Genomic DNA, 27,636 nt, shown 5'->3' with positions numbered 1-27,636 from the left:
ATCATTATTCATAAACGCAAGCGTACATGAAATTAAAGTCTTATTTAATAACAGATAATCAAAATATAATTTCAGAAGTTCTATACAAAGGTGAAAACTCATATGTATGTTTGAGAGAAATGTCTAAGGATGATTTGACACTGAAAGCCAATAAAAAGTTTACCTCAAAATATTCACATTTATCACTGAAGGGAATGATTAAATCTTCAGAGACAATCTGACCATGCCCCTTTCTACCCAAGTCAGATACATAAGAGTATACTATCATGTCAGTAACAGCAAAGTTGTGCTAGAAAGAAGATGATCCATAAATGACTGTCAGCTTGCCAAGCCAGATTCTCCATTGCATGAAGGAAGGAGTCCCAGAAGCATTAACCAAGTTGTCACCTGCTTTTCATACCCTGCAATACTCCCTTCACAATTCTCACCATTTTGCTTCCCCAGTTTCAGATTCAAAAAAATAATCTCTTCCCTAACAAAGAGAACCGATATTGTAGTTCATCTCAATTTCTCCAACTATTCGCTATTTTGAACACCCTGATGGAGCTACTTATCTACTAGCCTAAATGTAAAGCAAAGTTTTATATCCTCACGAACAAGAAATTAAATTCATTAACCTTATAATTGCCAATCACAAACCGCAAGTAAATTTAAGCTATGTAAGAAATGTACGTCATTATACATAACCACAAAGGGTGTTAACACAGAGAGAAAACTGAACATAAAGGGAAGAGCTACAAGAAGAATTAAAACAAACCACAACAGTAAACACAAAAATGATGAATATACCTTATATTTGGTCATGGTGCTAAAATGGTTGTTCCTGAAGAACACACAAAGCTCTCCCTCCTGGACAGCTGACGTCAACTCACACAGTCCATGGTATGTCAACTGTGTAGCTGTGTTATTTAGAAATTGCTCAGCTACAAATCCTACAAGAGCAATACATACTGTTATGTGTGTCTATTACATACTTCCTAGTATATAAGACCTGGTTACAATGGTAATACTATTCCCATCTCTTCCCTACTAAGACACTCCCATATCGCCACAAATCTAAGGGAACACATTCACAGAGGGGAAAACAAGTCGAAAGTTCTAAAAGCTCAGCATTGTAGATAACCCTGTCACGTTCAGAAATGCTGTATCCACTTCTAATATTACTGGTTTTTCCTTGTCATCATGTAGTATATAATTTATATTCTAACTACAGGAGAGAATCTATAGCCAAGATGAAATCTCAATGCTGCCCATAATATCTTTTCATAAAAGGAAGTTATCTCCAGCTTTTTTAAAAGCATATTTAATAGATCAAGAGAATGAGGCTGATCCTTGGTTTGGAAATTGCATCAGAAAAGTTCGTAAGGTAAGCACAGTGCTATCTGTCTGCCCAGGGAAAGAACTTCCGCAGACAGAGCGCAGCTCTTCACACTTCTGTCTCTACATATCAAGACCCACACACAAAACATCTAACTAATATTTGATATGGTAGATACTTTGGTAAAGCATAGAAAAAAGTTACCCACCTTCACTAACCAGTTCACTGTTGTCTGACTGTTTACAAGAAATTATCTTCTCCACTAGCTGATTGTAACTGCAGTTACCAACTGCTTTTACTATGTCAGCAACCTGGAGCAGGAAGAACATACAAAACAGAGAACTTACTTTTGTGAACAACGGAACACAGCTGTAAGCCTATAGCAATTATTCATAAGAAAATAAGAAGAGGTTCAACAAAGAGAGGACATTATCCCCCTAAAAATACTTGGTCAAAAAGTTTTACCCTAGACTGTTACACATTTTGCTGTCTCAGATCCCACTTAAAATCTGTAAGGTAATGCTCAACATCAAAAGCTGTTGCTAAAGTGGATGGAGGAGAGAATGGGGCATCAGTCAGCTCAGTTGGGGTGGGTGGGAAGTCCAACGGGGTAAAAGAACAGCAACTTTCAAGAACAAGGCATGAAGAGGAAAAAAAAAATCTGAGGCAGATTATTCCAGCCAAACTCACCAGTTTCCCCCTAAGTAAACAATACCTGTTTACTGTTTATTAAATTATTAAAAATAAATTATATGTTTGTTAAAGATGCAGTTCTAATTTTTTCTAACTTCCTCAGCTCTCAAAAGTGGTGACTAGTAAATCAGAATTAAAGAAAGGAGGAAAGTAACCTTTGCATTCCTTCCAAGTGTTTTCTAATGAGATTTCAAAAACAATGTCTGGGACACTGTATCTGGCAACTTCCTACCTCCCTCAGAAGAACAATTCTCTTTTACACAGTCATTAATTCAACATAGGTTTTGCAAGTTAGCTGGACTACAGACTTAGTCTCTGCAAAGTTACCACACTAAAGAACATGTACAGTCTGTACTCACTCCTCTAAAGAAAATCTAATTTTTCTGGCTAGATTTAAAAAACTCATTACTATAATCATTATTATTGATTCTACTTAATATTCTGGAACATCTCCCGTCCCCCCAATAAAATTCAAAATAACTTACATTGTTTGAATTATTGAAAAAAGTAAGTTACCTGAGGGTCCACTAACCATCCATGGTACAAGGGGATATCAAGAAGATCAAACACTATGCATTCAGGTGTGTACTCAAATACTCGTACACCTGTAAACTTCACATTGACATCCAGACCCGTCTGTAACTTGTGTAGAATCGCCATTGCATCACTCATATTCTGACAGCAGAAAGAAAAACAAAACAGATGACCAAATAGAGCTTTGTACACTTGGTGGTTACTCTTGTAACCCTTCATCACTTAGCACTCATCAATTCAACATTTAAAGAAGACATTTACAAAAGGGGAAATTAGCTTAACAACTGTTTCAATGTATATTCACATAATTCATTCTCATTGTGCCAGAAGAGATCTGAAAAATAAGAACACTCTCTCCAATCAGCTGTATCTGACAGTTTCTTCTTCTGCACTTAGAAACTGCTTTTAGGCAACTCCTATTTCTTTTAGCTCCACTTCCCATAGCCACAAGCCAGATGTTTGCAAGAACTGGATTAAAAGCGAATCTTTAAGGGCCTCTCTTGAAGTTTCTTCTCCCCTTTTAAGTGCTGCCTTATGAGTGAGGCTGAAGGACTTGCTACCACAACGAATGAACAAACAGAACCGATCTACACAGATCTACTTGACAACTCTAACTGGGGGTTCAGTGCTTCAAGCAGTAAACAACAATGAAGGGTCTGATTTTTTTTTTGTTTCATAAGAAAAGTTTTGCTATCTTAATTTGGCCAGACCTTTAAATGGCCTGTAGATTCTACCATGGAAACAAGTCATTAAAGTAGCATTTATTATAGTAGTGATCCCAATGGAATCCTAAGGGGAATGAACAAGTTATGAAGATCCAATCACACAAACCAAAGGTGAGCCAAAGAAAAAGTGCTTTGTGAGACAGTTTTCTTGAACCAACAGACAAATCTTTCCTGACCCGCACGAAAAAGAATTTTCCACTAAGTGAGAAGAGTCCACAAAGAGTATTATCAGAAAGTATTTGCAAAAGATTCAGGGAAACTGAGGCACTTTGTTGTTTGTTTTTTTGGGGGGTTTTTTGGCTTAGTTTTGCAATATTCCTTTGCTTAAGAGGAATTCCAGATTGCAACAGTGGGGAGAAAAGCATGGCAAAAAATGGAAACACAGATTGGAAAGGAGATGGAGACAAAAGATTCAGACTAAAACCACTGATTGTTAGAGACAGTTGTCTCTGTGTTGTATTCTTTTAAAAAGACAATTAATGGAATCAATAAGGGAAGACAAATAACTGTGAATAAGGATGACTGACCATAAGGACAAATAATGAGAAAACTTTTAGAGCTAGGTAGGCTAACAAGGCATAAGGGGGTACGGAGTGATGAGTTATTTTATCTAAGTAAAAGCAACTTGCTGAAATACAGGAAAATTACAAATAACTGGATCCATTAAACAGTAACATAACCAATACATTAACTTGAATGTTCACTTCTGCAGCACATTAGTGTATACATTAACAGACAGAGCAGAATGCCAACATAAGCCTGTATATTAGAATGTAAGGCAGACCTTAGTATTTTTAAGAAGTCACAGAATCCCAGAGTCATCTAGGTTGGAAAAGCCCTTGAAGCTCCTCCAGTCCAACCATGAACCTCACCCTGACCGTTCCCAACTCCACCAGATCCCTCAGCGCTGGGTCAACCCGACTCTTCAACCCCTCCAGGGATGGGGACTCCCCCCTGCCCTGGGCAGCCCATTCCAACGCCCAACAACCCCTTCTGCAAAGAAATACTTCCTAAGAGCCAGTCTGACCCTGCCCTGGCGCAGCCTGAGGCCATTCCCTCTTGTCCTATCACTTGAAAGTCAGTTTAATAAATCAGTCTGCGCATCTTGTAACTCGGTATTGTAACGAATGTACCAATTAAACCATACAACACTCACTAAGTAAACATGCTAAGTGAAGTAGCTACATCATTCAACACTTCATGATCCAATTCTAAGCACAGTTTTGCATCTGTTAGGAAAATGAATGTTACCTAGATCTTGGAAGAAGTTTTAGGCATCTCAGCATGCAACAGAATTCTAAAACAAAACTTGTATGTAAAAATTGTGTAAGCAGATATGTATGTGTAAAATAGTCTTGCCTACAGATCCTTGCACAATACTAACACGTGCAACAGCATTTTTTCATTAAGGCACATGGCAGAAATTTCATGTTCACCAACCTCAGCATTTTAGCCAAAGGAATTAAGCTACTCCTCTTACCAGTATGCAAGTTTAAAAGTATTTTTTTTTCCTTAATAAAATGACAGTAGAACAATAAGCTGGTTCCTACTTTGAGTAATTTCAGATTAGATGCAACTTCTGAAAACTTCTGAAGTAAGCTTATAAACAGACATACTTCCCTGTTACTAAACAGATTTAAACCTGGAAAGCTCTAAGAGCTGAAGCTTACACAGGAAAGCTTATAAACTACTTGATAAAGTGTAGCTGTAAAACGCTGTCATGATCATTATCCAGTATCCGCACTTGAGAGTGGTTGCTGTGAATGAGAGTTTTACTGCTTGTAGCCCTTTAACTGCACTGTTGTGTAAAGTTTCTATTACCAGGAAGGTAACAGCTCCCACTACTTTACATGTTGCTTCATCCTTTTGACAATTTCTCTATGTCACAAGATTTCGAATTTAGCAAGATTTGTAAGTAATTCTCAAGATCTGTCTCAGACTTTTTTTTTTTTTTTTGAAGTTTTTATCATTATAATAGCAAACCAAACCACCTTACTTAAGAAGTACATTTCATAAGTAGGGATCAGATACCAAGTCTAAAAAGCTATCAGAGGTGTTCAGGAAGAAATAATGCAATACTCTTATTCTGCTAAACGAATAGGAAGAAAGTCTATAGCAATTCAGCACTAACCACCCACAAATTCAGATCATACATCTACAGAGATTAGTCACATTTGTTTTGTAATGTTTACTTTTGTTTACAAAGCAGGAATACATCAAACCATCCAGAAAAGTGCAGAAGTTTCTTACTACAATTTGAACATTATGATTTCTATTTTCACTACTTCCGCAACTTCAAAGCAAAGCTTCTAAAAAAATGAATACAAATAAGCAAGGATATAAATATACAGAACAGTTGAGCTTGGAAGGGACCTCTGGAAGTCGTCCAGTCCATACCCCCACCTGAGCCAGTTGCCCAGGACCATGTCTAGACAGCTTTTGAGCATCTCCAAGGATGAAGACTCCACAACCTCCCCAGGCAACCTTGTTCTTAAGTTTGTGCATTAGAACTTGCACCTTGCTTTTTAATCCATTTTTTATTCAAATACTTAATTAAAACCCTCAAGAATGGTAAAAAAGAAAGTCACAGCTAAAATGAGTATCTTGTCACGATGTTGAAATTATACTAAAATCAAGCACTACAAATCCAGTTGTCCGAAAAATTTACTGGAATTTCTTGTGTAAGAAGAAAACATATTGTTTTAGTCAAAGAATACTAACTGTGTGACAAGATAAACACAAAATTATGATTAGTTCCAATGCTTCTGAAATGTAATAATTTTGTAAAACTCAGTTGCCTAATTGGTTTCTTTTTCCCCTCTCATGTGATACCATTTATGCCTCTACAAGTATATTTACTACATTCCTAGAAGAGAAGGTTTCTTTAAAATTGTACACTTAAATATTTAAGGAAAATGTCTGTGACATTTACATAGTAAACCCATTTACTTGAGCACAAGAAAGCCACAGAGGTTGTACTTTAACTAGGTGTATAGTTTTCATCACCCTCCTGTAAACTGATTATAGCTATAATCTTCTACAGCACAGAACTGTGTGGAAAAAAGATAGCTAATTTTGTTATTACAAAAAGAATTCATATCATTTGACACAAGTCACATTTTGGATTATTATTAAAAGAATCCATTCAATCTTCATGCTAATTTCAACTATCCCAAGATACTTGATTTGATTTTCAACACTGAATGAGAGCAAGAGAAGAAGGCCTAATAATAAATAAAACTTAGCTTGAAACTGAACACCTATAATACATTCAAATCACGTTTCTGTGAGTAATCAAAAAACCAGCAGTGACCACAGACAGAGCTTGAAAAATTTGCTCCAAAATAATACATAAACATCATTTTTTTTAAACTAATAGCATTATCTTTAACATAGAAACACTTTTGTGATGACATAAAAATAATGGTCAGTGCAAAAAATAATGCCTTTCATTAATACAGAATCAACCTCTTTGTCCATCACAACTTAAGAACAGAGATCTTTCTTGCTCAGTTTACTTTCTCAGAGAAAGCCCAGCAGGCATCACAGAACAGAGCACACTGAAGGATGCATAACAGAAGACTTCAAAGAGCAACCACCCTGTTATATACTTCCATCTGTACTTCTGTGTTATAATTCCTCAATAAAACCAAAATCCTTTCATTACACTCATTGCAGGCAAAAAAAAAAAATTTCTTGTGTTCATTGATACTGAGTTTTTCTTCACTAATAGGAAGCATTTATAAATAATACTCTACATCAAGCCTGGAAAAAAAAAAAAAAAGAATAACTACAAACAATGGTTTGTATGCTTCTGGTTTTTTAACAAGATGATAAACCTCAGGTGAGAACAAAAAGATTTAGTTCCTTCAGACATAATCAATTTTATTTTAGCAGCAGCTCCTTACCTGCTCATAATTTAGACGCTGAATTTCAGATATCTCTTTAGGTTTTGCATCAAGAATATAGTCTCCTAAAAGCAAAAATAAAATTAAGTTTATTCCACACTCAAAGCTTCAACATTTCTATGAACACTTCTGAATGATCATAAATGCCACCACTGAAGCTTTCTATCAAATTAATGAGATCACATTGTTTATAACCTGAATTATAATTATGGAGTAAAATATGAGTATAAAAAACACAGTAAGATCATATTATCAAACGAAATTCAAATGGCCAATGTTGTTACTAAAGCAGCATTTCATCATCTCTTGGGGTATCATACCAATCTCTTAATTATTCAGAAATTTACCTCCCTCTGTGCCTCAAACTTAAAAATATAAAAAGGTCAAACTGTTCACATTAAGATGTGCAATTGCATAACACAGTTTAAAAATGCAACCACTTATCCTGACTGATGCTATGAATATTTTGGCGTATGTTTTCATATGCCACTAATTCTGAAAGGCTTGTATTCCATCTGCATCTACAACACAAAGATAATTAATCAGTTAATCAACACACTGGGGTTCAAGGTTTGTAACATTTTAGTGACCAGTATCCATAAACTGCTTCTCCCAAATTTTTCAGATTTTATTTCAATGCTTTTCATCTTTATTCCCCTGCTCCATTCCTAAAAAATATGTTTCTGCTCATAGAATAATATCATTACAGGTTTTGTGATTTAAAATCTTTTAAGTTAAGATTGTTCAAAGTGGTTGAAGGGTTTTTTTTTTTGTTGGTTGTGGTTTTTTTTGTTTTTGTTTTTGTTTTTTTTTTTTTTAAGCTCTAGAACCACCATTTGGCAACTGTTAACCGTGTTGACTGAATAGGAACCTAAATAATTTGAGCAGGTAATTGTTATTCAATTTAATAAGGTAATTCCAGAAGCTAATATATGCCTTCAAGAAAGAATACACACATTTAGCCAACTGTGATTATGCCGTGACTTCAGACAGTATTATTCTATCAATACAATTAGAAGAAATGTTTAGACACAGGCAGCAAGATTTTTTTTTAAATTATGTAATTAACTTTTTCTTCCACTGAAAGATTCAGCGATATGCCTTTAAAAAGAACAAGCTACATTTTTTACAAGCAAAAAGAAAGAAAATAGTGGTTTTTTCTCCCGCTTAAGAAAAAAAATCAAATCTAGTCTATTAAGCTCAAACATTTTATATTTGTTAGGCTACAAAGGGAAAGAACTGTGATACATATAGCTTAAGTACTATCACAACCGCACTTTTAACACCTGGATCATTCCAGGCTATTGCAGTTACAGACTTGTCAGATGGAACAGCTGCCCTTGTGCTGAACACTGAATCTGATAGTGGAGTAGTGCCTGCAAATGAGACCTCAATCACTGTGATGACTAAAGTAATGTTTCCTGTTATTTTAATTGGGTCATACTACCAAGGATTAGAGTTACTGCAGACAATTAAAGGCACAGTTGACTTACTACGTTCTGTCAACTATAACAAAACAACGCTGTAAGAGACACGAATAAGTTTAAACCCACCAACGCGTTGGTGTACTAAGCCAAACCAACTGCATCACTAGACTAACCGCTCAGGAAAGCGGTACAGAAAACTTCTAAAAGCAATTAAAGGAAAAGCATGAGTAACTAAATAATATAAGTAGTTTTACTGAAGCACATGTGCAAGTTAAGCCAAATAGTAAATAATAAAACAGTCCTCCTACATTACTACTCACTAATAAGTAGAATATATAATTGAAAACCATTTATTTTAATTACTAACCTAAGTATTCCATCAGCTGTTCAGCCGTTATGATTTCCATCATTGGTGGCAGCTTAATCTGTGAAAGTAAAAGTATATTCTCTTTAAAATGTCAAACCACTACAATTTGGAAAGTATCAATAAGGTATGTCTAGACAGAAGCCTTCTGATAACATTTGCCACACGAATTTATAAAAGCATTAGCATGCTGGGACCAAGAACCTTCCCAGGACCTCTACTAACTGCTACAAGAAGAGATTAAAAAAAGGCATTTTGGTTTTTAGAAAAACCACATGCACGCAGTATTTTCTGTCACTTGCAACTCTCTGCACAGTGCTCCCTACTCCCACCAAAACATTTCCCCAGCATCCCCCTCCACTTCCCAGGAGTACACATGGCTTCCTGCACTAGCTCAGCTGCAAGCATCCAGGATGAACAGACTAGGAACTGTAGTCACACTTAGTTAAGAAAACTTCACCTTATTCAGAAAAGTCTTTGACTTCCTGCCTTCGTTATAACTCGTAACTCTGAAGGTTCCTGTATACAGACAAGAGGCTGTAGAGAATCTGGTGGCAGCAGCTGCTGGGACAGGGAAGCCAGGACTCATGCAGGTACAAGGAAAAGCCCTCCCAGCCTCTCTCATTCCACGCTCACGTTTCGAGGGTTTGGAGGAGACCGGACACACTGCACCTGGCAGTGAAGCTTCTGTTCCCCTCTCCCCTGACCTATTCCTGTCATTGTCACCTGCAGCAGCCAGAGCCCAAAGCTTTTTACATATTCGTCTCCTCCATCCAGCACCCTGGGTAAATGGTTTTTAGTTGCTCACCTCTGTTTACGTATCTCCCTGCAATAACAGCCAAAGCACAAACACATACGAAGGCATGCAGTCTGAAGGAATACCGTAAGAGTTTATTGTCTTTAATGACAGTGTGCTCAATTTCTCTCTCCATAACTGTGAATTTTATTTTTCTGGGGTTTGGGTTTTTTTCTTTTTTTAGTTGGTTTTTAAGCTTTCTCTTCAGTTTTTCATCTTCTCATCCTATCTCTCTTCAACATCTTACCACTGAAGTCTGCTATTTGTTTTATTAGAGGAGTTGTTTAAACAAGTTCCTCAACACTGATCACTGTTCTCCTCGACACAGGTGTGATTTCATGATGTAAGATTGTTAACTCATGTTAAAGATCTAAGTGGCTCTAACTACTTTGCTGGTTGTGGAAAGAGGAAGTAGAAAGCTGTGAGATGGAAGAACAATACATATAAAGCCTGTGATGCAGCATCCCAAACTCATAAATGCGGTATAGCAACACACTACACGGTTCACATTGCGATGGAGAGGGTTTCCTTCCCAATCTGAAAACTAAGCTATTTTAATAACCTTCCAGAGTCAACGAAGTGTGATGGGACTAAATCTATCTCACTGACAATTTTAATCATATTTGACAAAATGCAAATCTGTTAAATACATGGATTTACAAGAAGTTTCATTAAATTTGGAAGAATGAAGAGCCCCAAGTTAATATGGCCTTGTTATTTATACACTGGCCGATGCTTAGGTCAGAATTGGCCACACAGCATATGCCACACATTGATCAGCCCATAGATGGTGGACATAGAAAGAAGCTGACAATACTGGGATCTGGGACAGGAAGGGAATGAAAGTATAAACTGATAGTAAAGCAGGAGATTAGAGAAGCATCAATTCATAAGAAAGAAGGCTTAGTTAGTTCTGCTTATAAAAAAACCCTTAAAATTATATTAAACAAGAAGAAAAATCTGTCATGCATGCATAGGTACATGGATTTTTGAAAACATCTTTTATATGAGTGATAACTGATTGTAACTTACAAAATTTCTTAACCTCTTCCCAAAACTACTCTAAGTTTCACTGATACTCTTTGATCCTGTTTGTAATATTCATACGGAGTACTCACATAATCTATTGTGCCATGTAAATAACAGCACTACAGGTCCCAAAAGCTGATTCTTAAACTTCCAGTCTGATTTGGCAGTGTTCAAGCCTTAGCAAACATTAGCTGTGCAAACCTCTGGGCTGGGTCTGGTTCATTACAGCTCCTAAGGCCTATCAATGTAACAGCACAGAACAGAATTACTTACACTAGCGATGACTGAAGTGGTTCTGGGACTACAAACAGTACGGATGTGCCAGTATAATATGAAGGAAAATTAGCATCGCTCCCTCAACTAGCAGCAGGACTACTGTGATGATTCCTTCAGGACTCAAGGTAGCTCTTTTTATTAAAACCATTCATATCAGCTCAGCCAGCATTGTTTGGGGGTTTCTGCTCTGCACCACATTTGGGCAACACCACCACAAAGGGCAGTTGTAAAGCACAAATACACAGGTTACCTATATTTAAGCCCTACATACTCATGGCATAAACATAATAATGTTTCAAACTTTATGGATTGAAGAAGGTATTATTTGTATCATTGGTTAACAATCTGAATTTTCCCTCATAACTGTAATGCTAAGCCATCTATTTTTTTTTACTGCAGAACCAAAGCAAAGTAGTTTTACTCATATCTGCAGAGTCTCTCATAGTTGGATATTTTAACAAGCTAAATCTCAAAGTTACCTGCTTAATTAAATGCTAAACAAAGTTAATGGATTTCTTCATGGCATAATTTTAGGGCTCTATGTTTTGTGGGATCTTGATCACACCTTTAAAGTGGGCTAATGGAGTTCCAACACAGTTGTAAGTACTTCTGAACAGAGCTGACAAGGATATAGAGAAGATGACATTTCCTAACTGTTCAGAGCTTCACTGCAAGTGCTTAAGCTGCAGGAAATGTACAACAAAGAGGAAACAGGAAAGAAAAACACCTTAAAACTTAAGGGAGAGAGAAAAGTCATATAGACCCACAGTCATTCTCCACATAAATCAACAGAAGAAAACAATGCAAGCAGTAGTAGTGAAAGCTGTTGTCCGTAACAATCTATTATTTTGAGGGACAAGTTTTCTCAACAGGTTTCAATGCTTAGTCACAAGATTTTACATTAATTCTACATTTTATGAAAAACATGTTTCCTCAACTCCCCACCCATTTCCTGCACCCCACCACTGCAGTTCCCTGGTCCTCCACCCTGATCTCTTCCTAACTCTAGCTACTCTTCATTTCCCACATTCAGGAGTGGGACATTAAATCTCTCTCACCCAGCTATGATGTGAGGTACAGTTGAGCCACCTTTGTGATTAGAACACAAGACTGGTAAACAAATTTTCTTATGGAACAGTTTGCCTCGTACAACTTATATGGTTTCTATACATTAGACTTACAAACTGGAAAACTACATAATACTAATTTTATATATTTTCCACTGTATTCTCCCACTCTTCAGAAGGGCTTACAAAATTAAGTGATATAGTCCTGCACAGAAGCGAAGACTTCCAAAAATACTATACGTATATAAAAGGACCATGCAAATTTCTAATGGCTTATTATTTAGAGTCTCAGAACACATTTATCTAAAATATGCAACTCCCCTGAATTCAGTGTTCCAGAAGAGGTAAGGGTAGCTTCAAGCTGCCTTGACAAAAAACAATTAATACTCCCTGCAAATACGTACCTCTTGCCTTGCGGGAACAGCTTCATAAACTTATCATATAATAGCCTGACAGTACATGTTGCCACCCGATAACCTTAACAGCTCCCCCCTCAACCAAGTTTCCTTTGGTCCCCTCAGAGTAGGCTTCCTGTTCTGGAAAACATGCAGCTACATGCCTACTGATTGGTAAGCTCAACTCATCCCACACAGGCACGGAGGAAGGCTGCCAAGGCCTCTGCTGAGCATTCATCGGAAGCTCACCAGCAACTCACCTTCAGAGGCTGAGCAAGTTCATCGGAGCAATCTGTGCAAATTCTGGCCATAAGGAGGTTTAGCTCAGTAACAAGAAAAAGTAATCACGTGTAAAAGGCCAATGCCAGAGCTCAGACCAGGCACTACCACAGCAGACTCCAACAAATCAAATAGGTATCAGTGGGAGCATACTGTACTCAGCTCCTCTGAAAAAAGGCCATTTTTATGAGAAACTAAAACTAAAAAAAAAAAAAATAAATCTATAAATATTTTACTCTACCTCTTCTCTGCACATCAGTTTGGCTACATCTAAGCATAAATGGTTATATAACATTTACTTACATAACTGTTACAATCACCTAAATAGGTAATTCATATAGTTCTAGAACTGACCAAAATTTTAGTAAACTAGGCTCACAGGGAACACAGCTACCAAAACCTTCCATTTGTTGAGAGGACTGTGATAGAAAAAAAGACACTGTCAAATACACTATTGGGATAATTCTCCTACATGAAAAGCTGTAAGGACAAAATATCTCACATGCACTCACTTCTCAAGACAGTATTATTTACATTTGCATTACATTACGTTTTCCCTTATGCTTAATTTATGTTCCAAAACATCTGTTTTTCTGTTCGCTGGACATCTCAGCTATGTAATTTCCGTACAATGCATTAAGGTTCACAGAATTCTTCAGCTACATGACATCACATCCTACCTAAGAAACACAGAGCAGAATTACATGGCACTGTTATTAAGCTTTTAGCATCTGATGATTACCATGGAGTACATCCTGAGAAGGGCTACTCTCCCCCCCCCCCCAAATTACAGTTTAATTAAGTGCCAGAACTTATTAGAAAGAGGTGCACCTAACAAAGATCACAGAAAATACTCAGAAAAGCAAACTTTGAATTGCTAAGCTTAACTACATAGTGAGCCACAGGTCTGAGAAAAAACTAAGTGGTCTTCAGATTTAAGCAATCTGAAAGACAGTGTCTTACATAGGAAGAGACAGCCCATGCTTGTACACATATTTTTAAATGTTTGTTTCAATACTTCTGCTTTCATTTCCATCACAGAAGCCTAAACGGTTACCACACTGTTTTGCATAACAGTTACTTTTTCAAGTTGGTTATCATACTGCTTTTGTTTTCTTTTTACTTAGATGCACATTTCTGTAACACCTCTGTAAGCAGAACTCAGCTCTATCTCCTCAGGTTAACTGCAAGTTAAGCTTATACAGGCAGTCTGTATAAACAGACACTGCAAAATAAAAGTGATTTCATAATTGTAATATTTGAGTACAGCTCCTACAGTATGCCACCTCAAAGTTGTATGTCCAAACTCCTTTGAAAGTGGTGGATAAAAGAGAGGTAGCCGTTTTATCGCAAGTTTAGTTCCAAAACCTGGTACTATCAAAAAGGAAACTGATTAGTCCCAATGGTGCTACTATTTCAGAGTTTCCAAAAACTCAAGCATTGCCAAAACTACCTCACAGATGAGAACATACAGATGCAGCCCTCTAAAAGAATCAATTATTTTAAAGTAGTCTTTATACCTATATCCCTAAAGATCTTAATTCTAATATCAAAAATACCTCCAAAAGGCGTAATAAAAACTGATTAATGACTAGGAGCAGAGAAGAATCTTGCTCTGTTTATGAACAAGATCTTCATAACCACTAGGAAGAAATATTTCGAGTATATGGCACACCTAAGGTATAGTTAATCTTAACTCTTCTTGTCTTCTTGTTATTGCAATCCTTTAAGCAAATTAACGAACTACCAATAGTCTCTCTTTACTCAGTGAGGGCTATCTCAAAAAAACTGTTTTGAATGAGGGCAGCCAGGACATACACACAGAAGGTCACAAAACTGTTAGCGTATTTAAAACAACACGCTAGCGTGGGGGTAAGAAGCTTGCATTTTGAGGAGCTGAAATACCGGAAAATGTGAGTTCCTAATACATCCAAATGTTAATCTGAGGTTTTGGGCATAAATGTTTCCATGATTATGGCCTACATAAGCTCTGAAGGCTTCCCACTTATTACTAAGCAGTAAATAAAGATTTTGGTTCTAAGCAAATTGATTATGTGCCAATTGTCACAACCCATTATGTGAATTCCACTGCTGCACAAGCAGAGCTGATACATAGCATTGGATCTCAAGGTTATCACTCCCATTCTGGAATAATGGAAGCATGTAACTGACCATGTAAAGGGAAGCATTCATGAAAACTTGAAAACTCCTACAGTAATGATTGTTTCTCAACTTCGAGCACTTGCATGTGTTATCTGAAGTTATTTGACAGGACGACCAAAATGCTCAACCTTGTCAGGACAGAGTTCTGAGAAGGAAAACTGGTGGCTGATACAGGGAAGAGAGCCTAAACTTAACTGTTTACTTTCTTATTCTCTATGGTGTGATTTTATTTCTCCTCCTCACTCCATTTTTTTTTTTCCCCCCTGCCACATAGCTTCTTTTCACCTAATATATATATGGTATTCTCGCTCTGCTTTCACCTATTTTCAACTCTTGGTCTGCTTCCTTGTTCCCAAATTATAACTACCTGACCCAATCTAGTGTTCACCTTGGATCAGGAGAAGTGAGAAGACTGTGGATGTCCATACTCAGCCTTGGTATGTAGCTAGCTACTGTCAGTGATGTACAGATAAACTGCCAGTAAGCTTGCCACCCCAAACAATGCCAGCATGGTTCTTGACTATAAACTGAGGAAAAGAAAGGCTAATTTGGAAAGGCACTGATTAGGAAACTCAATTATAAGTAGTGGCAATATACAACCACAGAAAGCATATTAATAAACTCATGTGAGAGCAGTTTCACCAATTTAGCTGCCTGTCTGAAACTCATGTAAATTCTGCTGAGGTTTTACATAAACAGACAGAATTATAGAAAACCCCTCCTGTAATCCTAGCAATAAGAAATGGTAGGGTGCTCCCAAGAGGCATTTTGATTTTCACCTATTTATAAAATCAGATATCACATTAATTCCCACTAATGTAATATTTGATCAAAGGAGAATGTCAGTTAAAACTCTGGATGGAGGACAGCAGAAGAAAGCAATCATATTTAAGCAGGCAAAGGAAGAATGCCAAGGAACAAAACCTCCAAAAACTTAAATGCAAACAAGAACAGTGCTGTCCCATTTATATGCTTTTTATTAAATGAAAGGTTAAAAAGGAAAATCCTGTAACTATACTTTTAAAACACCACCATAGAGAACGATAAGGAATGATAATTTCTCCAAGACCCTCCCCTCACCCCTAGATATTAAAGAGAGAGCACAGAAAGTGAGTGTTAAATACTGAAGTCTAGGACAACCTCCACACACTCTGGAGGATGGCAGAGCCTACATAAGGCAATACCTTCAAGTCACACACTTCTCTGCACTGCTTTCACCAATGGATGGCTAGTTAGCTACATCACTGTACCGACAGCTTTCCTCCTGATGTGTGAGCTGTTCTGCTCAGGAAAATATACAGAAACTGTAACTCAAACAAAATCACTAATCTTCTGGAAAGTTACCTTCCTCTAAACAAATTTCTTCTTACGCTATTATTTCCATTTTGACCTTTTCTTATGTCACCTGTTACACCTGTGAACAACCTTCCACTTCTCCAGTACCAAATTTCTTCCCCTTGATACTCCAAGGTAAAAACTATTCCCACAAAGCTTTCCTATTCTACAACTCCATTCTATCAGCTCACCAATCTTTTGGGGTTGAATTGCCAGCATTTCTTGAGAAGTATCCTCCTTGTTTTGCAATGCACACAACCTCATAGCTCTTCTCCAGCAGATCGTCCTTTCACATATAAGTGTTAGTAATTACATTATGCCTTACACTAATTGCTTAAAAGTTAAAAACAATTGTTTAAGACTACAGGAAGTCTGTATCCATGGTAGCTGCTAGAGCACAAGAACTTCTAGGTCTCAAAGCTGTACTTGTACTTGATTTAACTTAAATACAGTCTATGCTGCATAACTGCACAAACGTACCCCTATTATTCAGGCAGTTACTTGCACAAACCTGTATTTTGTACAATTTTGCATACACTTCATTATACAAAACTAACCTGCCTTCCCAAAACACCGCCTATGTTTTTCAGTGCTATAAATAGTAATGTTTATTTACTAGAAACCTCCGCACCTCTGCAAACCAAATATTGCTCAGTTTAGTAAAGCCTAATCTAGATTTTGATTTCTGCTTTAAGGAGACAACAGAGACGGCAACATCTAAGCAGTATATTAGCAACAGACTGTGAGAAATTTATTGTCCAAGTTCTCTCTGCGAGATACGCGCTTAGCAGCGGAGACGAGCCCGCCTCTCCACCGGCACAAGCTTCCGGCGGTGCGTTAACGCGGTTTGGACACAGGCGCCCCCCAGTTCGGGCACAGGCGCTTCCAGCCCTACGCGCCCGGCCGCCTCCGCCCCGCCGGCGTTTCCAGGTCACGGCGCTGCCCCGCGGCCCCGCCATGGCGGCGGCAGGAGCAGCGGGCGCCCCGCCGCGCCCCCCGCACGGTACCTTCCAGGCCAGGAGCAGCACGTTCATGATGGCCAGCAACGGGCAGGGCCCGTTCTCGTTCTGCGTGATGACGGGCGTGTTCTCCTCCTTCCAGCGGACCCACTTGATGTGATAGACCGACTGGCCCGGGAAGCGGTCCTTGGCGGCGGAGAGGGGCTGGGGGCCCGCCGCGGGCCTGTCCCCTTCAGGCTCCGGGGCCGGGTCCCCCGTGGCGGCCCCTGCCGCCTCCTCGGCGTCGCTGTTGAGCTCGGAGCTGCTGGGGCAGCAGGAGTGCAGGTTGGAGAAGGACTCCAGCGAGTCCAGGCTGCGGGACTCCTCCCCCGGGGGGCTGGGAGCCCCGCTGCTCCCAGAGCCGGCCCCCGCGGGACCGCTCTCCGAGGTAGGCGCTGCTCCGGGGCTCTCCGGCACCGCCAGCCCCGCGCCGTCCGCCGCCGGCGGGCTGTCCTCCGCGGCCCGTGAGGGAGACGCCGTCTGGGGGGCCGCGGCGGGCGCGGGGGCCGGCTGAGGGGAAGGGCTGCGCCGCCCGCCGCCCTCCTCAGCCGCCGCGGGCCCGTCCCTGCAGCCGCCCTCGCCCACCGCCGCCTCCTCCTCCTCCAGCAGGAACGGGCCGGCAGCGCCCCCGCCGCCCCTCTTCAGCGCGCCCGGAGGCGGCGGGGGCTGCGCCAGGCTCTCCATGCCCGGCCCGCCGGCCGCCCGGCTCCTTCGCTCTCTATTGGCGCTGCAGCGGCCGATCCTTCGCCGACAGCGCCCGAGACGCCATAACAGCAGCGGCGGCTCCGCCCCGCCAGGGACGTGTGGGCGGGAGGGGGAAGCAGCCGCGGGTCACGGCGGGGCCCGGGGCGCCCCGGGGGCGGGGCCGGCGGGGCGGGGGAACCCGGCGGCGGGGCGGGAGTGTGGGGGCGCCGGCGGCGGGGAAAGGGCGGGCGGAGCGGGCGCGGGGAGCGCCCGCGGGCCGTGTGAGGGGCGCGGGGAAGAGCGCGAGCCCGGAAGGGGCGGCGCGGCGCGGGGCGCGGCGGGGCAGGGCCGGGCCGGGGCCCACCAGCCGCGCGGAGCCGAGCGAGGCCGAGTGGCTGCCGGTGCCTCAGGACGCCCCGCGGGAGCGGTACGGGGAGGGGGGAGCGGTCCCCTCTCCCGGGCAGGGCAGGGCAGGGCAGGGCAGACAGCCCCCGCCCCACCCCGGTGCTCGGGGCCGCCGCGAGCGGGAAGCGGAGCGCAGGCCCCGGCGCTGCCCCCACCCCGCTGGTCTGCATGGAGGCGGCGGGGCCGCGCCTGCGCGGGAAGAGCAGCGGGCAGCGCCCCCGGCCCGCCCCGCCGCTGAGGTACGGCGGGTGGCGGGAGGAGTTCGCCTCTCACCGGCGAGTACGGCTTTTCTGAGGGTTTTCAGTGCCTTTTATTGCGCTTTGTTAAATATATTATAGAAATAGGATTGTGGTGAGTGTAATAGATAATGTCTAGATAATAGATAACTCATCCAGTCGTATTACTCGGACTTCACCTTAATGAACCCGTTTCTTTCCCTACAGAAACCTTCAGCTTTTAATCACAAATTTTAAATACGCTTTTTGGAAGACAGGTATTTATCTTCTTTTTTCTGTTCTCAGGAGTTCTTTTATCTGAGCTCTTGCTAAACAGTTGCATCAATTTTAGCAGCTTTATCTGAAGTACATTCGTTGTGACTGTACTTTCTACAGAAGTGCTTGTGTAACAACTTTTGTCGGCTGTTAGCAGGGGAAGATTTTTTATTATTATTATTATGAAAGAGCAATGGGAATGGAAAAGCACAAATAGAAGGAGAATGACAGTAAATTGAGAAACTTGTCACAGACCCTGATATAAAAAATACTTGAGTTCAGAGAGTTGAAGGTAACAATTCGCATATTGACAAACAAGAAATGAAATGTTTTGTCCGAATGGCTCATGTTTTTTATCTTCATTGGAGGATTTTTCTTTACATTCGAATTGCAAAGGTTGTTCAACAGTCTCAAAATGAAGAAATCCCTGTTCAGGGGAGACAACTGCAATAACTCACAACGCATAGAGAGCATCGAGAGAAACAGGTGACCTAAAATAAAACTGGAAAAGCGAGTAAGTAAATTAGTTTCTGCGAGGAAAAATATGTAGCTGATAAAAGCATAAAGGAAATGTAATGTATTTACACATCCATAAGACCTCGATTTTGTAAACAGCCCTAAGGCTGTTCATGCCGGGGTTCCGAGGAGCCGGAGGACAGCCTGCTCCACAGCTACCGGGGCCGTCTATGCACCAGCTCGCTCTTTCCCTCCGAGGACGTGGATCCTTCTCTCACCCACGCAGATACGGCGCCCGGCTGAGCCCTTCGAGCACCCGGGAGGCCGCAGCCGCTCCGCGGGCAGCCCTGGGGCGGCGGCAGGCGCGGCCCGGCCTGCCTCAGCGGGGCCGCCGCCAGCGCCAGGGAGAACGCCGCTGGCGGAGATGGCCGGGGGGGTCCTCCCGGGGCGCCTCAGGCCGCGGCCGGGGCCCGCCGGCCTTTGCCGCCGGTAAACCACAACTTCCCGCGGGCCGGGCCGGGCCCAGCGGCGGCAGCCGGGAAGGCCCCGCCCCGGCGGCTCCCGCGCTCTGGGCGTGTCCTGCGGCACCGCCCCGCCGGTGGCGTCACGAGGGCGGGCGGGCGGAGGAAGTGGCGCGCGGAGCGGAGCGCTGCCGGGCGGGGGGCGGCGGGGCGAGCCGAGCCGAGGCGCCGATCCCAGCCGAGCCCTGGGCGGAAGCGGCCCTCCGGAGCGGCGGGGACAAAGCGGAGGGAGGCGCGGAGTTCGCCCCTCCCCATCCCGGCGGCGGCTGGGGCGGATGTGCTGTGGGTAGGCGGCGGTAGGGCCTGGGCCCGGTGAAGATGGATCTGGCGGGGACAATAATCCTGCTGTGCTCCTGTGCGGCGGGCGCCGGAGGTGAGGAGCGGCCGGGCCCGCCCGGTCCCGCGGGGTCCTGGCCCGGAGCTGCCGGCCTCCCTCCTTCCCCCCCTCCCTTCGTTCCTTCCCCCCTGCCCCGGCGCGGCTCGGGGCTGGAGGCGGCGGGCCCCGCTCCCCGGGGCGGCAGGCCGCGGCTGGGCCGCTGGCCGCGGCTCCATTTGCCGCTGGCCGCTCCCGGGCACGGTCCGCACCACCCTGCCCGGGCCCTCTCCCCGCGCCGCCTGGGGCTGGCCCGGCGCTCCCCCCTCTTCCCCGGGACTTTCACCCGCCGAGGACCGAGTCAGCCGTTCTCCCTTCCTTTCTTCGTCGGCCCCTCTCCCCCGCCGCGCCCGGCTCTGCCTCCCCTCGCCTGGCTCCCTGCTCTCCGCTCCAGTCCCTCGAGACTTTCCTCACGCTCCCGGTAGCCGCTTGCCGGGCACCTTCCTCCGCCCCGTCCCTCGCCCGCGGTCGGGGCCAGGCGGCGGCGGGGCGCGGGCAGCGTGGCGGCTCCGGGGGCTGGTGTCTGCGGAGAGGCGACGGCGGAGCCCGCCGGCCGCTCCCGGGGGGGGCCGGGAAGCTGCGCCGCTGGGCGCGGCTGGGCGCGCAGGTGTCCCGCTGCCCGCGGAGCGGGGCGCGCCCGAAGCCTCGTCTTCTCTACGGCCGCTTCCCTGTCCCCGAAACAAGGAAGCACGGGTAGGCGGAAAGTTCAGCTTAAGGAAATAAAAGATGAACCCGGGTTTTTCCTGAAGTGTGCCCGTAGCTGCGAGGAGGGTCTCCCCTCTCGCCCAGGCCAGAGGCAAGCACGCTTCTGTTCAGGAAACTGCTGGGGTAGTTTCTTGATGCGTCTGGTGATGTTTAATTGGTCAAGTCACGGTGGGGAAATAGTTTCAGATATTTGCAAGAATAGACAGTGGAAAAGGTGGACTTTGAGGGTGTTTCTAGAGAAGGCTCGGTGGAGCAGCTGGTAAAGATTTTTGTTTGGCACGTCTTCTATTTACCTGAGCTCTGCATCTGTGTACATCAGTATGTGGGTTTACTAACGAAGAATCTAGTCCTAAATCCTGGTCTCTTACATGTTCTCAAAAAGTAACATCGAAGTGTGTAAAAACTTCAGTAGGTTGTACTTGTGGCTGTGTGATAAAAAGCAAGCTGATTTGCATGGTCAGAAGTCAACCCGTTATTTATATGATTAGGAGTGGTGTACACAAAAGACTTTGCTGGTGACTTTTCCCTCATAAATTCTTGTAAACTATCAAGTTATTTCAGACTTAATTATTAGTGTACTTTTTAAGGCCTCTTTGTTTCCTGAACGAAACGGTGCTGGCAGAGAATTAGTTCAAAGTGATTCGTTAACCAGCTGTGAGTGTTGTTTCCACTGTTTAATTCTAGGCAGGCAAATATGCCTTAAAGTTGAAATCAGAGTAAGCATATGAAGTGCAGTCCTCTGGGTATATAGAAGCGAGTCCATGAAGTGTATTTTATTTTAGAAATTCATGTTAATTTTCTTCTTTGAGAGAAGAATGGGCACTTTCAACATTTCTGGCACTAGGAAGCACACCTCACTAGCAGGTAGCAGAAGCGTGTGTCTTTGGGTGTTTAGCACTACAGGTAAATCTTTAAAGAAAGATTAATAATGCTGGATAGAAACATAGAAATAATGGCCGATGCACATCTCCAAAATATCCTATGAAACTTCTTTGTTAAAAGTCTCAACATAATTATGAAGGATTTATCATAACTATGTTGAATTAAAATTACTTCTTAATATTGGGATTTTCTGGGTTTTGTGTTCACATTTCTAGAGTTTCTTAAGTACTGCAAATGTTTTTATTTACTGAAAAATAGAATTCTTCACTTGCATGCTTTTCTTCTAGTGTGAAAAAGGGCCAGTTCATGCTTCTTAACGATGTTATTGTGAGAGCAGCGCAACCTGGAAACAACTGAAAAAAACCAACAATTTACCTGTGTTTCATTTGTGTACAGTGCATCTTGTGCTCATTAATGTTACACAAATCTTGGAGCAAGTTACACTTACCTGTAAACTTCTCTAGTTTTAAGCCACATAGGTATTAAATAGTAATTTTTTAGTTCCATTAATCTGCACTTTAAAAAATGCTCTTCTGTATGTTGAGTCTAAGATTGGAATATTTTTACAGAATACTTGAGTTTGAACTCTTCTTTCATAATTATGCAAGGCTTTGTGCCTGTATACCATACTTTAGTGTTACTGTCTTTAGTTATAAGGTATATTATAAATTAACAGAACCAATTGTAACTTTAGTTCACAGTTAAGTATGAATCACAAAATCAACGTTTTAAAATATTAAGGTACAGTGGAACTTACATTTTTCAAGCAAAACAGATTTCACTAATCTTTTTCCTCAAATAAACCATGTATTTTCTTTAGTGTATATTCTTAAAATTAGGTAAAGGGAATGCAATCAAAATCAATCACTAGTGTTGCTGCATTAATGAAGTGTACCACAGTGTCTGTATTATGCTGCTTTATAACTGTCTGTACGGTTTATCAAAACCAGACGAGTTATTGGTAATTTGGTCTGATAGGCCCTGAAACACATGCTTGATCAGGTTTTGGTATTAGATCACTTTTAGGGCGCTCTTAGAAGTTTTTCTTTCTTTGCGACCACTGAATGAGTTTGACCTTCATAAAACAAGGTGCTCCAGTAGGTCAGTTTGAATACAGTTTCAACAGTGTGAGAAGGAAAAGCCATGCCAATCTTTTTTTTTTTTTTTTAATTGGGGAAAGGTAGAATTTATCTCAAGTGTATACTATATACTAGAGGATAAGATATATGTGCTTGAATTTTAAGAATTCTTTTAAAAAAAGTGAAACTCGGTGTTTTTCCCCAGTACCCTTGAAATTGCTTGGCTTAAGTTATCTATTCACTGTCTGGTGCTGTTAATAGTTTTGACATCTATAAAGTAGTACTCTAGTTTGGACAATATTATTTGCAGCTTTTAGTAGCATGCTTTGTTGCATGTGATGAAGATGCATGCAGGTATATTACAGTACTTAATTATCTGTACAAAATTATGTTCTTCTAGGAATGGAAATAACTGTTAGAACCTCTCCTACCTGACGGTCATTTAAAAAAAAAAAGGGAGGGAAGGGGAACGGAAAATATGGAAAAGAGAACTAATGAGACCCCAAAAAAGCTTGGATTTAACAAGAGTGATCATGCTTTGGCTAGACTGATTGGATGCTGAACATCATTGCAAATCTATGATAAATTGTTTGTTTTCACTGGTACAACACACTCTTCTATGTTGCTGGGACTTCCAAGTTGTATCCTGGTGTCTTGTGCTGCTGGATATTGAACTACCTATTTCCCAGTGAGCAGGGGAGATACTCTGTTTTTTTCTGGACACATGGGGGAGTTGTGGTAAGGCATTTATGAGCTATCGGCATCTGAGTGATTTAGTTTGCATCCTTGCTATAAATTGAGAAGAATACTAGCCTTCATTAACATGGCACTCAGCCTCCAGCGTTTAGCTGGGGTTTAAAATAAAAACATTACGAACTTTATATGGCTGGATGAGACAGTATCTGGTAAAGGCAGCTGTCAGATGGTTGTTTCAGAAATGCCCATGGTAATTAAAAGTAAATAAAATCAGGTGTTTAGTTAGTAACTTTGAAATACCATTGCCCCAAAGCCTAAAACTGCAGTTTATTTTCGCTTTTAAAAGGATCTAAGAGTTCGGTTGGCAGTATGGCAGAGCCACTGTAATGAGTTACTGCTGTCTGGTCTTGCCCTGGCCATGCATTCCCACCTCTCCTTTGCTGCTTCTTGTGTTTGATGGCAGGAGGAGTCAATTCAACCTGCTAATTCAAACAAAATAGATTAATCATTTCCTGCCAGACATGTAGCTTCCATTGGTTTATTGTGCAGACCCCAGACCAGTGAGGAGGAAGAGCTGGGACTCACACAGGGTGGAGAGGAAGAGGGTTTAAAAAAAAAAAGGAAGCAGGCATCTGTGTACTGCTTACACTGGTGGTGCTGGACTGTCCAACTGTGCCCTAAATGTGAGTTTTCAGTGGAGGGACATGATCCTGCCTTGACTTCTTGGTTTCATGTTTTTCTTTTACTAAAAACTAACTTGACCAGAAGAGAAAGTATATTTTTTCAATTGAATTCGTTTTAGTACTAGCGCAAGGGAAGAATAGAAACAGAATGGATGAAAAGGGCAGCAGGACCTGCCCTTCTGCTGGCAGTTACGAAGGTACAGCCTGAATAAACTCTTCAGTGAAATTCAAGCCAGGAGGTATATGGCAGAATTACTGGCTTTCAATATACTTAAGCACAGACATGCTAAATCTGAATGCTATATACAGTCTTTGATACCCCATGTAAAGGAAACATTTTTTAAGAGAAATAAACTACATTGAAAACAGCTTGAAGAAGTACAACTTGCTTTGATTGTCTCAAAATTATAATAATAATTCTCTTAAAGATACTTATCATAAGCTGGCATTTCAGATCTGTAAATCAGTGATGACACTTGCAGTAAAAGTTGTCAGATAAGTTAGCCTGGCTGCTGAACAGTTTCTGATAGTCTGTTAAGTCAAAATCTGTGCTTTTTTTCCCCATAAACAAATCTGAGTTGTATTTGGACTATTTGCCTTTGTCATGCAAGAATCTGAGTGGTTTAATATAAACATCTTTTAGAACAGTGCATGCATTGAAGTTAAATGTTGTCATCTTTTACCATGATATATTTAAATTTAATAGATGTTTATGTTTACACTGGTAAAATCTCAGAACTGTTTATTACCAGTCGTCTTCATGTGCATGAAGCTAACCTCTATAAGGATTTCCTTCATAATCTTCCCAGCTACTGAGGTTAGTCTGACTAGCCTGTAGATCTCCTCCTTGAAGGTAGGGATGACATTTCTCTTCCAGTTGTCAGGATCCCCCCCCTTCATCACCATAATGTTTCAAAAAGGTTACAGAAAGCCTTGAAATGGCATCAGCCAGCATCCTCATCACTCTTGGATGCATCCCATCTGATCCTGTGGACTTCTGTATATCCAATTGGCTTAAGTATTCCCTAGCTCACTTCCTCTGCTCTGGGTACTGCTTCACTCCCACAGACTGGGAAGGTTTTGTCTGGGGGTGGGAAGTCTTCATAGTCTTCTGTGGGAAAATAACTATGATGAAGAAACTGAACAGCAAATCGTTTAAGCATAGACCACCAAGCAATTGTTGCATAGCTGCTCAAGGTGTGCCAGGAGGCTTATAGCTAAAATCTCATGGGTGATACATTTTACATTTACATTTTACATTTACAGAATCGCAGAATCATCTAGGTTGGAAAAGACCTTGAAGATCATCTAGTCCAACCGTTAACCTAACGCTGACCATTCTCATCTACACCATATCCCTAGGTGCTATATTAGTTTTAACATAAACCTTAGTGAAAGGGTAATAATCTTGGACTGCCTTCACTGCACATTTGCATAAGCTTAGTTAGAAGGCGAGAATGTATGCCTGAGACTCTCTACCCGTTCGGTGGGGTTTGTGTCTGTTCAGAATGACAACTGTAGATATTTTTTTAAAACTCCAGGGTTGCTGAAGAGCTGTAGACCTTCATACACAAAAATCTTTCACAGGGACTGTCACCTTGAGACATTTGCCTAAATGCTCTAATTCTGTTTAAAGCCCTTCCTTGTATTTAGTTCTGAGGCCATGAGAATAAAGCTTCATTCCTGCAGGGTTTTTGTGGTAGGAGATGCCACATCTAGTTTAGCAAGTCTTTAGAAGACTATCCCGTCAGGTTCAAAAGCCATCCCGTTGTTGCTCTGGGATATCTGTATCCTGAAGGGTTCCTGCCCACTATCTTAGCGTTTAGATGAAGTATAACATTGGCTTATCCCACTAGGTTGCCTGGAAAGGCATCATGCTGTCTTTGATGTTTGGTTGGTGGCAACATGACACATGAAATTTGTAGAGCAGCTCCCTTAAAGTATATCTAGATGCTCATGGTTCAGTGTTCCTTACTGTAGGCTTTCTGATCATATCCCTCTTTGAAAGATCTTTGTCTTGCAGTCTCTATTAAAAAAACCAAACCAACTAGTTTTTCAATGACAACAAAATAATGACAGTAGTTTATCACAGAGGTTGAGATTTGTGTGTGTGTTATTGTAACAATTTCTTGGGGTGCTTTAACCTCAGATTCAATGATTGGACTTCTTACTTTTTAATGCCAAATCTTCTAATTACAAAAAGTGGACCTAGCACTTGTACGTGCCTCATGCACCTCACTGTAGTCTTCTTTACAGTTTAACAAACTTTTGCCACGGGATCCTGTAAATTCCTGTGTTACCAAGGCTGAGTTACTTATTAAGCTACCTTTGTGAAGCAGATAATCGCTTCGTATGTAGCTCGTTTTGCTAGAAGGAGATTGCCTATCTGTTGCAGCCTTACAGTGCTATAACAGTGTTAATGTTATACATGCCTCTGGAAGTGAAAGTAAATGTTCGTTTTGAAGCCTTGATTTCAACCCTGTCTGAAGAGAAAAGTATGAAATGGCATATTCTCTAGGTGATGTGCAGCTGCTTTGGTTTAGCAAGAGGAGAGCAGCAAGTGTTTGTGTTAAGTATTCGCTGTGAGAGTACTTAAAACATAAGGAGTTTTTTAAGTTTTGGAGACAGGGAAGAGAAATGGCATTGTTTCTCTGTGTGAGCACAGAAAGTGTGTATGTTTTGGTTAAGAAAAGGGGATTTTATTAAAACCCTCTCTGCTTTTGCATAGCAGAGAGAACAGTTATAAGGCTATTTAATGTCAGTGGTCTTACTGTCTTGCCACAGTAGTTAAACACTATGGTTTGTGACTCAGTTGAGTGCAGTCTCAGAGCTTTCCACATAGTCTTGAGACCTGGTTCAGGTGCAAAGTGTTATTGGGTCTTCAGTAAGTTGTTATGCTTTAAAACTTCTTCTAGGTGCCTGAAGCTGTTCAAAGAGTACTGTGCAATACTGAGACAAAAATGACCTCTAACAATTTAAGCAATGCATTATTAGAGGCCTCCTACCACAGAAAAGTTGAAGGTAATTTAACTTGTTAAATAGTCTTGGGGTTGTGGAGCACAGAAGTTTAAACATTCTGCAGAGTACTAAGTCCTTAGTTTTCTAAAGTTTAAGTGAGTTATTAGTATCATATTCTAGATGCAGATTAGTTTTAAAATTGTAATTTTAGCTAAGTTTTAGCTTATATCAGTTAATTTTGAAGCTTGTTTTCTTTAATGTTGACACTTTTGGGTCATACACCTGAAATTGGAAAGCATGTACCTGTAGTCAAGTCGGCTCAGGATGATCTTGTTTGGTTTATAGAAGTTCTTGGGCCATAGGAGGTGTTTCTACTTCATTTTGTGGGATTATATT

At 41.7% G+C, this 27,636-nt stretch overlaps 2 protein-coding genes across 3 annotated transcripts in view; one reads left to right on the top strand and one right to left on the bottom strand.

The window, feature by feature from the left end:
- MINDY2 (MINDY lysine 48 deubiquitinase 2) overlaps positions 1-19,852 on the bottom strand; it is a 35,111-nt gene extending 15,259 nt beyond the window's left edge. Inside the window, exons 1-7 of one of the 2 annotated variants that reach the window (XM_074837537.1) lie at positions 19,473-19,852; positions 17,317-19,389; positions 8,973-9,030; positions 7,179-7,243; positions 2,528-2,686; positions 1,527-1,629; positions 790-932 (exon numbers count right to left, since the gene is read on the bottom strand). In XM_074837537.1, the coding sequence (XP_074693638.1) occupies positions 790-932; positions 1,527-1,629; positions 2,528-2,686; positions 7,179-7,243; positions 8,973-9,030; positions 17,317-17,991 (1,203 nt within the window). In that variant the 5' untranslated portion in view covers positions 17,992-19,389; positions 19,473-19,852. The remainder of the gene's footprint in view (positions 1-789; positions 933-1,526; positions 1,630-2,527; positions 2,687-7,178; positions 7,244-8,972; positions 9,031-17,316; positions 19,390-19,472) is intronic. The other variant, XM_074837538.1, reaches the window with a different exon arrangement.
- Positions 19,853-19,968: 116 nt separating this feature from the next.
- ADAM10 (ADAM metallopeptidase domain 10) overlaps positions 19,969-27,636 on the top strand; it is a 50,007-nt gene continuing 42,339 nt past the window's right edge. The window contains 1 exon segment of the mRNA XM_074837536.1: positions 19,969-20,237. Within this exon segment, the coding sequence (XP_074693637.1) occupies positions 20,183-20,237 (55 nt within the window). The 5' untranslated portion in view covers positions 19,969-20,182.

This window comes from Strix aluco, chromosome 12 (assembly GCF_031877795.1).
Source record: "Strix aluco isolate bStrAlu1 chromosome 12, bStrAlu1.hap1, whole genome shotgun sequence".
In the NCBI taxonomy this organism is placed as follows: domain Eukaryota; kingdom Metazoa; phylum Chordata; class Aves; order Strigiformes; family Strigidae; genus Strix; species Strix aluco.
This window is presented reverse-complemented; position numbering and strand designations above follow the sequence as displayed.